The sequence below is a fragment of the Prinia subflava genome, chromosome 18, assembly GCF_021018805.1.
Source record: "Prinia subflava isolate CZ2003 ecotype Zambia chromosome 18, Cam_Psub_1.2, whole genome shotgun sequence".
Classification (NCBI taxonomy): Eukaryota; Metazoa; Chordata; class Aves; order Passeriformes; family Cisticolidae; genus Prinia; species Prinia subflava.
The window spans coordinates 3,995,769-4,011,551 of NC_086264.1; the positions used below are offsets into that span (position 1 = coordinate 3,995,769).

Sequence of the window (15,783 nt, forward strand, 5' to 3'; positions counted from 1 at the left end):
GACATCAGGAATCTGTAGGAGGTGATTATTGTTTCCATGTAAAAGGGCCACCATTAGTTTCTAGGGGCATGTGGCTTCTACCTCTTAAAATTACGAACAGAGCAGAATTTCTCCCAGACCAAAGCTACCAAAATCTAGGAGTCTGGCTTTTTTAGAATTCTAAAGGCATCCTCCAAAATGACATCAGGACCCTGGAGAGGTCAGTTTTGATTCCCATAGAAAATGTCCATCGTTTCTGTCCCGGGACATGTGGCTGGGATTGGTTTCCTAAAATTTTGAATGGTGCAAGATTTCTCCCAGACCAAAGCTGCCGAAACCTCGGACTCTGATTGCCCTTAGATTTGCCTCCTGCAAACTGATATCAGGAACCTGGGGGGCTGAGTTTTGCTTCCCATGGAAAAGGGCCCTCCGCGATATTAACAGATACTTTTCCAGATTTCTGAGACCTAGAGAACTTACTATGACATATACATTTACAGAAGCAATGATCTGAATCAGGTATTGAAAATTACACCTCAATAATATTAATTATAACAAACAGTAAAATTTGACATCATCCTTTTTATTTTAAAAAGCATGGAAACAGTACAAAGAGAAGAATGAGGAAAAAAGTAATAAGCAGCAGTCTGACTACAGAAAATAAGTAGACCCACCTTATGCTCTCTAGCGGCTGTGCAGTAAGCAGGGTTAATGATTAACGTAATTAGCTTTATTCTAAGAAGTCATAGGACAAAAGCATGAGATAATACATAATATTCAGAAGACTTTAATATTGCTTAAAGGCAAAACATAATATACAGAGAAACCCCTTAACCTAGTACAAAAATACTGTGCCCAGAAACTATGTATTTGTTCAGGTATTTTTAAAAGATAGAATACAAATGGACAAGCTCAGTGACTAGTGACTGTGATAAAGGTTTTTATTAAACTATAATAAGAATGTATTTTAAAACTACTTACAGTGCTTTTCAAACTGCATTCTTTAAGAGACACATGTAGTTGTCTGCCCTGTGAGTACAAGATGGACTCAAATTCTAAATTCAGTTACATCTGTAAGGTACCTTGGGCATCAGTAGGAATTAGCTGAACTAGCGAAGAGCAGGTGAGGCAGCTGTCATCGAGGGTAAGGGTTTGGTCCCTCTTTACAGGTTAAAAAAAGGTGGATTTGACTCATTCTTTAACTTTCTATAGAGCTCAAACCAGCTCTTTCTAAGGTAAATAGGAATAACAATATTGACTTCCAGTGGGAAGCGAGTACGTGTGAGGCCCTGGCATGCCAAGCTCGTGCTTGGTGGGAGTAAATGGGAACCAGCAACTACAGAGCACTGTCACACAAACACATAAACACTGGTACTCAGATATGAGTTTCTCTATGGAAACAACCTTCCTTATGTGGAAAAGAAACTTTACTATGCAATTTCCATTTACCTCACAAGACCAAGATAAATATCCTGCTGTCACAGTTTGCTGCATTTAGCAGGTGACACTAATTACTGGGAGAGAGTCTGTGATGTTTCTTCTTCTTGTCGAAGTCCAAAAAAACCCTGAGCTTTCATTATTTACCATACTCTGGCCACTACCAGGTAAAATGTATCGAGTTGGAATTCATAAGATGCATGCAATTGTCATGGGGTGATGCATACAAATGGGCTTGGTTCTCTCTTCTATGGAGAAATCAGCTCATCATCAATGCTTTTATCAGTAGCTCACTTGTACATGTGTTCTGTGAAGATATGAGTAATCTGCTCTTAACCATAAGTTGCTTCTAATTAAAAATGAACACCATGTCCAAAATCATCATTACATTATTTCTCCCCCTGCTTTTTAACTATGTCATTGTACAGCTACTATTGCATGTGTGGCTTATTTATTGAAGAAGAAATGATCCCTATAGCTCAAGAGCCTCACTGTTATTTGGAATTACAAGAGGTAAGGGTTCATCAGTAATTTTAACAGTAATTTTGTGTACGTTTAACACAAGTAATTATTTTCAGGACAAACCAAGAAATAAAAGTGCATTTTATGCATTAAACTCTGCTGTGGTGTGAGTTTGAAAAAAAAAACCCCATGTTTATATCTGGGATCAAGTAGGATACTAATTTAGTTGTCTTCATTGAGAGGAGTATTAAGAATTAGTGGGACAAATTCCAGAGATTTATATCAAAAAGTGACAATGGTTTCAATGGACTTAAGGCTGAACGGACAAAGGAACAAACTCAATTTCAGCTGGTTTCTTGTGTAAGCCACACTGATTGTTACAGCTACACAATATAAATTGGGGAGAAGGTGTTTGACAGCTGATTGAAATATTGAGATATACAGCTCACGATGAAATTAATGACAGCTGTAATCTACCTGCTGGCTTTGGAAATGTTGAACTCTGAACACTGTGAACTTCAAGCAGCAAACCTGTAGCTAGGCTGGGTTTGCACTTTTTCTCCCCGTATTTTCCCCTATCTACATTATGAAAGGAAGGAGTATTTTCCACAAGTGATTGAAACAAAGCCATGACACAGAACCAGCACACTTGGATCTTCCCTTCAGACAGAGTAAAACACTATGTAAAGGCTTTGAATTTCATGAAATACAGCAAACTATCCTTTTAAGGTTCTTAAACCAGTAGTTTAAAGGCTTTGGTTTTTTAGAAATATATACAGATAGAGTTGTGTTATGATATTTAAATATTTATTTACTAGGAACTGCATTTATATGTATGTTCCAACATTTATAGTGGAAGAGATTCTGTGGGATAAATGTGTACATATATGTAATTAAATATATGCATATACTGTATAACTGTTCATTTTAAGTGAACTTTTCAAAAACTGTAACATCATGTCCTTTTTTTCAAGTCAAAGTTATGAATCCAGCACTCCTTTGTACCACTTATAAATTTACTTGTAATAAATCTTAGCTGAACACAAAATACAGCAAAGAAATACTGGAATATTAATGTCAAAGTTACTACATTGTGATATCATCATAGTTATTTGCTGTGTTGTCCCCATAAGTTACTAGTCTCAACCATAATAGCAAGAATACACCTTTATATACATACATTTTATATGTATTTATATTAAATATGTATCTCATCAGTTAGCATAATAATTACATGTCAGTATCTCAAGCATTCAAGGAAAAGGCTATACAAGGACTACGCAAATCCTGAAGCAAAGTTTTCTATTTATCAAAAAGTACCTAAAGCTTTTTTTTTGGGGGGAATGCTGTTGTGGGGCAGGCTGCTGTCACCTCCATACTATGTACGCAGAGAAACACATAGAAACACATAGTAATACATATGGTGTACTGCAAAACAACAGTCCTGGAATTCTTAATCAGAGTTGAAATCCATCTTTTTTTAAAATTAGTTGGGAGAAAATAAGGGGAAATCATCTTCATTTAAATAAGACATCATTTTTTTTGACTAGTGCAAAACCAATCCTCTTTTGTTTCTGTTTCTCTGTGTGCTCTTTGGCAGCTTTCTATGGGAGCCGTTTTTCCACGGCAGCCTGTCAGTTACCGTGGGGCATTTCATCAGTCTTCAAGCAGTTTCCATTGGCTATGGATAACTCAGACACCTCTACCACTAAACTCCTAAGGCACCCATTGCCTCGTAATTCACAGAGTCTTAGAAATTTGTTCAGCTGGAAAAACACATTTGTTAAGACACCCGTCTAATATGGAAAAAATCCAAACCCTACTGCTGCAGAGATATTGGGGCTGTTCACCTCAGAGTCCAGTTCTGCTTTCTGAGAGAGGTTAGCAATAGTTTATGCTGGAATACGCTCTCCAGAGTGAGTCCCAATTTTTCCTCTTAACCTCTGGAAAGAGAACAGGCAAGACTGCTCAATACTTTTATAAAGACACAGCAAGAAGGGAAGAGGGAGAGAAAAGGTGTAAAATGCAGTAGTCTTTCAGATACTGGCCACAATACAATCACTAAACAACTATGTACATCTGTAAAGCAAAAGGCTCTCAGAAAAGTCAGTGCCTGCACCAGTACCTTCTTGTGGGACGGGGTAGCAAAACCTACTCCTGCAGGTCTTTTTCCATCTCAGTCAGATGTAATAAAAGAAACATACTGTCTTCAGATAATCTTGGCATCTACATGGTCATGCTCTATCTTGAAACATGGAAAAATAATATAGAACTGGCAAAACATAAGCCAAATTCATACAGTGTTTAGCAAAATGCAGTACTCTTCTATTACTGTGTCTCCTATGTGAACTTGAGCTTGTGCTGGTGAAATTGGCATCTCAGTTCCGTTTGCCTTGATTACTTTCTCCATTAATCAGGTTTGCTTGCTGCTCAGCCAAGGCTTGCCATTTCTGCCTGTTTTTTCTGCAGCCATCCAGCAAAGGGGAGCAGGCCTCTGATACATGTGTTAGGGCCTGAAATAAATTGAGAACATGCAAAATAGATTGCATTCAATTTTTAACTTAAAAATGGAGAATGAAACATGCCTCTTGTATTTTTTTTCAGATTTCTGAACTTAGGGGAAGACTTGTAGATCATTAACTGCACTGGTTACCTAAGACAAGATCTGGGTACAGTCTGGACTAGGATCACTTGGTAACTGCAGATATAAGCAGTAGTGCATAATTCAGAGTAAATAATTCCAGTTTTTCCTCAATGGAAAGGTAAAGTTCTCCCCTAACAGGAAGAAGTATAGTTGTTCAGGCTCTACAACTGTGCGCATTCAAGCCTGATCAGCTGTTCCGTTAAAGTGTTTTCTGTTTGTCCAATCTGTATCTTTGTAGAGATACTCAGTCTTCTTTCAGTGGCCTACCTTCTACAGAGACAGTTTTCTGAGGCTTCAAACCAAGGACTGCCTTATTTTTCTGACAGTTTCTACAGCACAGAAACACTTGTTTTTCAGGGACAGCAGCTAATAGATCCCTTTCTCTATCCCTGTTTCCTTTATAATATGCACTCTTTTTAGAAAAGTTTATTGTGTTAGAAGGAAAAATTCAAGTAAACATCCAGTTCCTTGCACTGGAAGGTTGTTAAGAATTCAGTTATCTGTTCATGTCCTTTCTTTTTCTCACCTTGGTTTCTGTAAAATACTTGCTACAGTTCAAATAAACAGACTTTCATGCTGATGCTGTACTGATTTTACAAAAACCCAGAAAGCATTTTGTTGTGTTTCACACTGTATTCGACAAGGCAGCTTCCCATACAGTTTGTGACCAGGTCAAAGAAGCATTTCAGTGAATTATCTCATGCAATGCTTTGACGTGTGATGAAAGAGAAGGAAAATAATGGGATGGGAAGTGTTAAAATTGAGTCAGTTTCCCTACATAGCATATCACCTTTTGTATAACAAATTCTGAATTCTTTAAAATATTTTCTATCAATGCACTACCTGGGTACCATTGTTTCCCTAGAGGTCAAAGCATTGTGACTTCCCTGATAATCCAGAATTTTACCCAGGGACATAACACCAACTGCACAGAGCACAGCATTTTACAAGGTTTAAAAAAGTTGTGACAAAATACATTAATCAGACAAATATACAACTAATTATAAATACAAAAATAATAATTTCTTCAACAGAATAATGAACCATATGCAATATAAAATAGAAAAATACTTTCTAACTGAGGGGCTAGTTTTTAATTTGGTTTTTTTTATTCTAATTGTAAATCTGTGTCTACCAGTGAGCAGGTTTCAAATCTATCTGGTTTCAGATATTTTCTGTTCTTCATTAAGCACCATACCTCATACAGCTGCAAACAAACAGCATCTATGAATCCAACCTGCATGCTGGGAATTTTGTTTTTCTTCTCTCTGTTCATGAGATCCTGCAGATAATAAGTAAAGCTCCGTGTTTAAATGCATTAAATAAAAAACCCAACCAAAACCAAAGAGACAGTCTGGAATTAAAAAGCAGCACCTTAAACAGGACAGCAAGCTCAGCACAGCAGGGTATTGCTATAGATGTTATAATGAAGGGAATTGGGACTGCATGACTTCTCTCAGAAGGCTGGCTTTGGGTTGACAGAGCCCAAATAACCCGGCAAATTTACTGGGTTTGGATAGCTGCAAATAGGTGCCAATTTAGGAATGTATTTTGTAGACAATTTGGTAATACTGACTTAAAGGAAATAATACTATCTGTTCTTCTGGTTCAGAGATAATAACACTATTGGTGTTTTGGAACCACAGAACAAAACTGACTACTAGCAAGATAGGGAAGGAGCTGGTCCTGTATTGTGGTCAGTGGGAGAAATTTTAAGTGCTGTTTCCAAAAGACATTTTGCAAGAGGTGATTCTGCCACTTACGGTGGGTTCTATGTTGAGCTCCTTGCGCTCTTTATCTCCTTGGTCAAAGAACTCAGTAGCCACAAGCTCAGCAATCTGTAAGAGATTTCACTCATTGAGAGCTCTAAAAGTTTGCCTGCTCCCTACACACAAGAGTGGTTCCTATCTCTCTTTATGATATATGATATTAGCTCCCCCCACACATTGTGAGACTTCAGGTCTGCATTTCACCACTGCCTTTGCAATGGTGGAGGAAATAAATTTTAATGCAGTTAGCATAGGAAATGTTTTAAACATATACCCGTTGCTGAACTGGCCATGGTTTGGTTATGGCTGATAAGTCACAAGCAGTCATCAGCATTGCTCTGCAGAACAAACAGAAAGAAAGCGATAAATTACTCTATGTGAAATGTATGTAGCCACCAACTCAAGTGATTAGTATAATAGAATATAGAATTTCAAGGAACATAAAGTCAGAAAAACAAGTGAAATTTAAAAAAAGTTTAAATATAACTCCACATGCTATTTAACAAAGTTTCTTATACAGGTTGCACACTTAGTAGTTCAGACACAGGGAGTTCAGTGACCTATGTGACAATGCCAGCTTGTACAGCCCAGAGCACAAAGACCTGCTGGGTTTAATGAAGTTCACAGCAACACGGGATGGGAAATTAGGTACCCAGTAATATTAACTGACTTCTTGATTATTCTGCTTTACTTACAAAAATAGCTCCTTTTGTGAGGGGTCTTCCCAATTAAATTGCTTCTTCCTTAGAAGTTCAAAAAATTCTCCTCTCCTCCTTTAAAAGAAGTTAAAACAAAAGATTTTGCAGGATGCTGACATGATGCTAGTACTCAGCAGTGATTATCCAGCCAAAGTTTCCTCTGACTTACTTGATGTATAGTGCCAGGTCTGTGGCAAGAATGGCTTGCTTTATCATTTTCAGTGTAGCCTTGTATTCCTCAATGGAAAGGCTGCTGAGAATCTGATTTCCCTTTATAAAAAAAGCCAAAATCCATGCTATCATTAAAATGGGCAACAGCACACCAGTTTGCTAAAGGGTCTGTAAGTTACCAAATCATTACGAGTAGCTTGCTGATATCTGAGGTCATTCTTTTACCCTCCTTCCTCTTGCAGATTCCCCAGTTTAAAAACAAAAATTCCAGACTTTTTGAGTAACGGCAGAAAGCCGCACAGCAGCAACATCATCACTGACTATTACAAAATGAAACTGGGAAGCAGAGCAACATCAAAGCCTTCATGTCCATTTCATTCATTAAAATCAAATTTTTCACTGGTTGTATCACAGCTTCTCTTTCCTCTTCCTTCCCCCGTGAAGCAGAGGAATTATAACAGATTCCTGTACCTGCCCATACACCTTTATTAAATGAAAATATTTCCCTTTTATGAAGCAGCATAAATAACAACTTATTAAACAGAAATATGAGCTCAGCAGCCCCCTGTTAAATCAAAGCACTGGTGAAACAGAACTCCATTGTTTTTCCATATTTGCCTATCTGAATGGGAAAGGATCACTACAATACTAGAAGGACCACAACCTGTGGTACAAAAGGAGCAGTCCTTTGAAAGGATTTTGAACGCTAAATAACTAGCTGTGGAATTAGTTAACAGCATCAAACAAGAAGAATGTAGTTTTAGTTGCATATTTACTAAACTTAGGTTTGGCTTCACTTTGGAATGTCAACATGAGCAGTGTTTGGTTTGGTCTCATCAGGGCTGCTTTGTGTATGTGTAGGCTGGAATGTTTTTTTAAACGAGAGGAAGGACTGGGCTTTGGTGGTTCATAAGAGGTCATGAAAATGGCACCCAAACCCTTTTGTTTCCTTTGGTCCAAGTAATCAGGTACTCAGAAGGATGTTAGCAAGGCTTCTATTATCTGGCAGCACTTCGAAGGCTTTGGTGGCACTCAGCAACAGAACTGTGATTTCCATGTTTCTGCATTTGCTTTCTTTACCCAATAAGGAATGAAGAGCACTTAAGAACAAATAAGGGTGGGATTCTATCCAGAAGTTAAAAATAGAAAGTAAAATATTTTCCTTCAGCATACACAGGAATGTGGCACTCACTGGACTATTCAGGATCATAAGGCATTGATCAAAATGATGATGCTCCATGATTGAGTGGCAATACAGCTGAGCAAGTGGATGTTCACTTCTGAGGAGGAAAAATACGGAGGAATCAAATTAGACAAATATATCAGTGATCCAGAAATAACTTCCCTTTTAACGTCCTCTTTGTAGGAATATGGATAAAAAGATAAAGCTGTTCTTCTTTCAGAGCACCGGCAGCTCTGGTTTTCTGCCTTCTCTGCCTGTAGAGACCAGCAGCACACAAGGAGTGAGAATGTAGTACAAGGTTTCATAAGGAGTGAAATGTTCCTGTATAGAACGCAAAGGTAACAAAAAGAGATCATTCACTAGCATAGTTTAGGAGACAGTTTTGGTTTCTGTAACGTGCTCTTAAACACCCACCTGGCATATTTTAGTCAGCTCAGCTGCTGAGCTTGTAAGTAATAATGCAAACCTAATAGGAAACCCACTGATGCCAATGGAAAAATTCCTGCTGACCTCAGTGAAATATGGTGCTGAGCCCAAAATGTTGATCAAGTAATTTCCTAGTGTTAGTAACTGTACTGGTGTTTCATCACTATTATTGTCATGATCAAATTACTGCAGCATTGTTACCTATCATTTGCCCAGGGTAAAATCGAAAAGGAAAACTGCTTAGAGGCCAACAGTGATGCTGACTGTACTACAAACAGTGAAAAATAGCAGGAAACCAATTGTACAGAACTTTAAAATACCGTAATGCAAAACTTAGAAGTATCCTTTGTCTAGAAAACAGAATTTGCTCTTTGAGTAGCTTTAGTCATAGTACAGAAACTCCTCCTCTCTTGAAGATTTCCAATTTTATCCCTGTTCTTTGTTGAATAATAGGTGGTTTTTTTGGTCTTTTGGGGTTTTTTGGGGTTTTTTTTCTGCTCTGTCTTGATTTTCAACCCCTGGTGTCACATGGCTCACATCATCTCTTCAACTAAATCTGGATTCTTTTGCAAGTATATTTTGCTGATGATCCTGGACCTATTACTCTAATTATAATCTGACCTACAAATGTTTAATTATGTCAGTAGCTCCTTTTTAGACTATAATCCCATGAGATTTTCTGCCTGGTTAAGGACCATTCACAAGATATAGTGGCTGCAGGATTGGGTCCCTGTGTGAGTGAGTGCACAGAGGCTCAAATAAAAGTCATAAGGTAACACTTTGGGGATTTAGGAAGCACAAGAATGTGGAAAAATGGAAAGACAAACAAGAACACTAAAGGATTCCCCTGAGGAATATGGGCTGGCTGCCCAGCACCTCCTCTGAGACCACCACAAAAGGGGCATAGAGCAAATGTACTCATGTGTAAGGAAACAAACCACAGGATGATGCCAACACATGCTGGCTGAAATTCCCATTGAATTAAGTAGGATGCATATTGTGTCTCCCAGAGTCCATCCTGACTGGAGAGAGAAATATGTGAGAAATCTCTCAGGCTATCTTCCCAAGTATTCCTCCAAACCAGAGCTTGTTTAATACTCACAGACCCTGGCTGGGGCTGGAAATAAATTCCGGTCCAACTCTGCAGTGGCAAACCCCCACTCCAGGCCAATAGGCACTGTGGCTTTCTGAGCACAGGGGTTTGGTTATGCAGTTTTCTGTGCTTCCTGCTTTGCATGTGGAATTGGAGCAAAAAGAAAATAAGCCCCTCTGCACAATTACCAAAAGGCATTCAAACAGTTCCCTTTTCATAACTTCTACCACCAGGACCATTTCAATTTTTGAAATCCTGCTGCTTAAGAAAAGAATCCCATACTGAATATTCACTCTCCCTGTTTCAAAGGAAAAAACAAAAGGGATCAGTTCCTAGAAATAAAAACTTTTGTATTTAGGTTTAAAAAAAGAAAGTCATGGAACTTTCTATTGAGAAAGGAATTATTAAGCTATAGTCATCTCAGCTTTACAGCATGTTACATTTTGCTGTCTATGGCACTTTCCCAGGACATTTTTGAGAGGAGATGATGCATCTCCAGATGTCTTCCAGGAAATTTATTTTTAAATAAATAAAGCAAAAAATAGCTAACTAGTTCCAATTACCGTGAGACTACAGTTACTGCTTGCTCTACTACCAAGCTAGAAAAAGGTCACTCTTCTAATGTTGTGGAGGTTGGTTTTTTTCTTTACATATCAGTCAGTGTTACTCCAAACATATAAATCTGAAATGAAGTTCTGCTTCAGCTTACGTATTTTCTGCCTTTCAGTGTTCTGCACCTTAAACAAGCTTTTTCTTCCCTACTATCTTACTTTACACGTAGTGAGAACAGCAGACCACTTCTTCACAGGTCACTTCAAAATCATTCTCCAAGCTCTGCCTGAAGAAGATACAAGCATACAATTTTGGGTATCTTTTGCTGACATCTGGTCAGACCAGGACACACTGCCATCACACAGGAATCACATTAAACCACACTTTAAATCAACTAAAGACTCCTATGTTATTATTTGAGATCATATTAAATTCACTGGATTGAGTAGTATTTAAAATTCTAAATATTATAAATTCTGAAAAACCCAGTCTCTTCAGTTAAAAATTAAAATACAGGGAAAATTTTAGACTTGTTCAGATATTTTATTTTGGTACCTTCAAATCAAAATATTTTGTGTAGTAATTTTTTTCAGTGTTTTAAATATATTTTGCCTGTTTGTTGTTGTAAAGGCCTTTTCTGTAATTCTGGACTGGATCATAGTTGAAGAGTACAGATAACCCACAATCAAGGCTAGACAACCATAATGTAATGTGATTTTAACTATGTAACTTATTCTAAACAACTCAGAATTCTGGAAAAACATGGCCAAACCAAGAATTAAACAACCTGAGTTCAGAACAGTGGGGAGACACCTCTGTATCAGAGGGCTGCATATCTCAGTGCTGTGTTGGCTTAGACGAGAAGGGATGAGCTGGGCTGGGCAGAGAGTGATGTGAAAAGCTGCATGTTTCTACATGCTGTCCCTTGGAAGCTGTGGCCTTCTGCTGTCACCTTATGCAAAGTGGGGGAGGGGACTTCAGGAATGGGAGAAGGAAAATGTTGTCCCTGCACAGCACAGGGTTAACTTAATCTGCCATTGCAGTTAGTCAGCAACTGAGGCTGTGCGTCTTCGGACTCGTGAATGGTTCTGCCTGTTACTGCACATTCTGCTTTGTGAAAACCTGCTCCTCTGCACAGCCCCACATCATCAAAGTAGTCAGGTTGTACCTAATTTAGCTGTGTGCATGTGTTTGTTTACTCACTTGTTTTTATTTAACTTCTCTCAGACCCACTTACCTTTGTATGTAAGAATTGTTCACACCCCTGTGATCCAGATCATGGCTCAGAGTTGCTATCAGCAAAGCCAGCGTTTCTAAGTCAGTCAGCTTGCTCTATATGCAAAGAGTAATGCCAGAAGTGAGATGACGTTTTATTTAGTACGTTTTAACATCTGCTTTCTAAATAATCAGACCTGTTCTCAGTACAGGCAAAAGACAACAATGATTGATTTTATGTTTCTGCTAGGAAGATGCCTTCCCCCTCAAACTAGAAAAAAATTATTGTTCAATGCTGTTCAGACTCTAGAATCTAGGACATGAGAATCAGCAGGGAGGGCATCCAGTGTAGTTAAGAATAAACAATTTGTGGAAATCGCAGTGGAGACTGTCAGGATTCCAAAAATAGCAAGCAAACTATCAGGATCATCAGAGATTGCTCGACCACACACAGTGCAAAACTACCATGTCCATTCCAACATGGAAGGAAGATTATTGTCCTTGCCTTAATCTCTTTCAGCACCTTTTGCCATTTTTATTAGTGACAAAGTTTCTAGAGGAAAGAAATGCCTCTTCCTCATTGGTATTGGCGTTTGGCCTACAAATAGGATTTATTTATGCTTTCAGCAGTGCTTACTGTAAAGCAGTATAAACCAACTAGTAACAAGTGTCTAATCAAACTGAACAAACATGTGAACAGAATGAACAGAAACATTGTTTCCTACAAAAATATAAACCCAAAATCTAAAATCATGTTTTGGAAGCATTTAAAATCATATCATACTTATTTAGAGGATCATCAAGCCCTAATCAGAATTATTAGGTTGTTTTTTAAATTGCTAGGTGTCTTTTTAAGCGAAAGTTGAAAATTTGTTCAAAAGCATCAGAACAAACATTTAAATGTTTATTTATATGTTTTTATGTTCTGTTGTTTATCTAAAGCTGTACTCAGCTCTGCATTTGAACTTAAATTCCTGCTGAAAATTTTAAGGAAACTTCCTGAAGATCAGTCAGCCTTTTCCTCTCCACTTCTCTGACTTGCTTTAGCATAAGCATTAACTTCAAAAAAGGACATAACCATGTACATGCCTTATTTGAGATATTCCCGGTGGGAACATCCTGATAACCACTTCCAGAGGATTTAACTGAAATGGGGAACAAAAAACCATGGCAGCAGTTTCACAAACCAAGCCCTCATAGCCTGATGTCTTCAGCAGAAGATTCCACTGACAATACCACAGAATGATGGACATCTTACTGACATGACAATCAAAATTGTGCATCATTAGAGAATTTGTCTTAATAGAGGAACTGGAAATGTACCTGAATTTTCCCAGATTTCAGAGCAGCAAACATGCACTGTGCTGTGTTAAAGGCATGTCTCCAGTTGTGATAAGCAACGTTCTTCCGATAGTTTTTCTTCACACTTAAAATCCATCTGCAGAGAACCTTTAAGAAACAGCACCACATAGATGTGTTTTCATAAGAACAGATTTCTAATACATTCAAACTTCCTTAATCCGTCTTGGAAACTCTCTTACTGAAAAAAAATCCATTTAACCTAATTTAATTTCAAATATAACATGCTTGTAACTGTGAACATAGATAAGAACAGGCTTACACCCACTAGTACAGCTCCTTATTGAGTGTGTATTACTTGTGGGTTTGGGCTTCTATTGCTAATGGCTAAATGTTAGTGTCAGGAATACTGCTGTTAATCCAGAAACTAAGGTATGTTGAGATACCTGGGAAAAAAACCCTTGTTTATAATGACATATTTGACAGAGAAAATTTATTTCATTATTGAATCCTCTTCAGAACTATTTTGAAAATGAACAGGCAGCTTTTCCTTCCTATCAGCTTGTCAAAACCTAAGCAGAATTGGACTTTGGAAAGTAAATAAGTATAATAGAAAGATGACTACATTGCAGGATAGTTTCTTTTTTTATGGTGGAGAAAAGCATGTCCTGGATGTTTTACTCAACAGTATTAGAAATTGTGCGTTATAATTTTATATATGCGTTCATATGCATATACACACACACACTTTTTTTCCTATTTTTTTTTTTTTTTGTAAGGAAGAGACAGATATGAAGGTCAGGTAGTAATTTGATGTTGGGACATACTCCTTAAGGTTGTTGACCTTACTACAGAGGTGAAGCTAAGTTCTAGGATATTCAAGAGATCAGATAAGGTAATATAGCACTTTAGTCCCTTGAACACTACTGATCTAAATTGGTCTATAAACTGCTGACCTAGAAAATAAAGACATGTTTTCTTTAACTAATGTGTTTGCCTATGAAGTCCTACAAATTAATCTTGAATTTTGATATAAATTTTGATGATTTTGTTAAAAAGGTTATGGAAGCAAAAAGAAGGTATTTAGCAAACTAAGGTTTCTACAAATAGGTGGTGTGTGCACTGAGTGGAAGAGGCTGAAGAGATTTTCTATTTTATCTGTCTTGATCACCTCTGAAGGTAAAAACCTTCAGAGAAATTCCCACAGCCCATCTAATTTATCACCTGCTTCAGTCTTTACTGTCTTCATAACCATGAAGTTCCCCCTAATCTGTAACTATTTTTTTTGTATGGAAATACTAAGATAATTGCTACCTCGTATGGACATAGTGAACAATGTTGTTGTCCTCTTTGTAAGAGTTTTTCACCTCCTGAAAAGTTGCTATTCTCTCCCTCCTCAGTATTGTGTTTTCTAGTCCATTAATCATAAAACTGTAATCATAAGACTGTAAAATTATTAATCCTTCAGTAGAACCAAATTGAGAATAGACCCAAAATATTCATATACCTTCCTAGTTTGCTAATGACTCCTTAATACAGATGTTCAATTCTATTTACTGTAGGATCATTTCACTACTCTGAATTCTTAATAATTAGGCTGTCTCTTCCTGTGAGGTTGTATTTGGCAGCAACCATACCTCATGTTTCATTTGGAAATTTTGCACCAGGTTGAGGTCTGTGAACATTCGAATTGTGCACAATGTTGTTTCAAAGTCTGACAGATCAAAGTCACTGAAGTAGAAGTCAGTCAGGTTGAGAGTTTGTGCAGATGGCACTACAGCATCCTGGAGAAGAATGAGAGAACATAGCTTAGCACTGGGACAGAGAAAGCAGAACAAATACTTGCTTTTTCAACAGACTAATTGAAAGAGAGACGTTAAATTTTACCTTCATGTGAAACTGATGATTGCTTCTCATTTACTTGCCCATACCACTCTTGCTTAACATTACCATATTACCTCAGATTTAACAAGGAATTTTCCGTAGATCAAGAGAATAAGGATAGAATTACAGGTCAGTCTGGTTATCTAAATCACCTGAGGCAAATTGTAAACAGAAGTATTGATGATATTGGGAGAATGAAAAAATAAGGCAGTGGAGTTATATATTTGTTTTTATGGATGTGCAGACAGCAAAATCTAAAACTGCTGGCATTTTTCTAAAAGTGTTGAGGAAAGAGATGTCAGTAAAACTGAACTGCTAACAGAAACCACATTCAGCACAATGGGAATCAGAACATGTCCACAGGCAGAGCTTTCTCACGGCTAGAAACCTGAAAAATTAGAGTTCATCTGTGATCAGTAATCTTTAAAACCCGTGGTCAGTAGTGTTGGTGCAGTTTGCATACAACCACAAACCTTCAGCGCAAAATTAAAATTACAAGGTACGCAATACACCCCCATCTATACTTTTTAAATCTGAGTTTTTAATTGTCAGTAATTATTATATCCCTTTTCTAGTTATAAAATACAGAGTATTTCTATCGGTTAACCTTTAAAATATCACTGTTGAGGTTATGCTAAGTCTTATATTAACTCTATACTAACAAAATAAGTGCTAAGTCTTATACCATAGAAAAAAATTAGTGTAATTTTCTGCATTACAGTAAGAGGTGGGGTTCTCAGTGCTATTACTTTAGAGCTGTTTCACCCCAATATGAGTGTGGTCCAAAGAAAATCAGGTAAATCTGAAATAGTGAAGGAAATAAACCTTTGTGTTTATCTTCCACTTTGTAAATATAGAGAAAAACATTTCTCCAGTGTGGGCAGCTATGTCCTAGAAGGCTGAACAATTGAAAAGGGAATATTTGTCATAATCTAGAGTATTAGCAGATATAACATGCAAATCCATAGAAT

General features: G+C 37.4%; 1 protein-coding gene across 6 annotated transcripts in view; it reads right to left on the minus strand.

The window, feature by feature from the left end:
- Positions 1-546: 546 nt before the first annotated feature.
- The window catches only part of PDE5A (phosphodiesterase 5A), a 107,477-nt gene continuing 92,240 nt past the window's right edge, over positions 547-15,783 (minus strand). For all 6 annotated transcript variants that reach the window (XM_063415211.1, XM_063415208.1, XM_063415207.1 and 3 more), the window contains 10 exons: positions 14,566-14,712; positions 12,953-13,078; positions 11,652-11,746; positions 8,353-8,440; positions 7,159-7,259; positions 6,987-7,064; positions 6,566-6,629; positions 6,286-6,360; positions 5,721-5,804; positions 547-4,391 (listed from right to left, as the gene is read on the minus strand). In XM_063415211.1, coding sequence (XP_063271281.1) covers positions 4,257-4,391; positions 5,721-5,804; positions 6,286-6,360; positions 6,566-6,629; positions 6,987-7,064; positions 7,159-7,259; positions 8,353-8,440; positions 11,652-11,746; positions 12,953-13,078; positions 14,566-14,712 — 993 coding nt within the window. In that variant the 3' untranslated portion in view covers positions 547-4,256. The remainder of the gene's footprint in view (positions 4,392-5,720; positions 5,805-6,285; positions 6,361-6,565; positions 6,630-6,986; positions 7,065-7,158; positions 7,260-8,352; positions 8,441-11,651; positions 11,747-12,952; positions 13,079-14,565; positions 14,713-15,783) is intronic.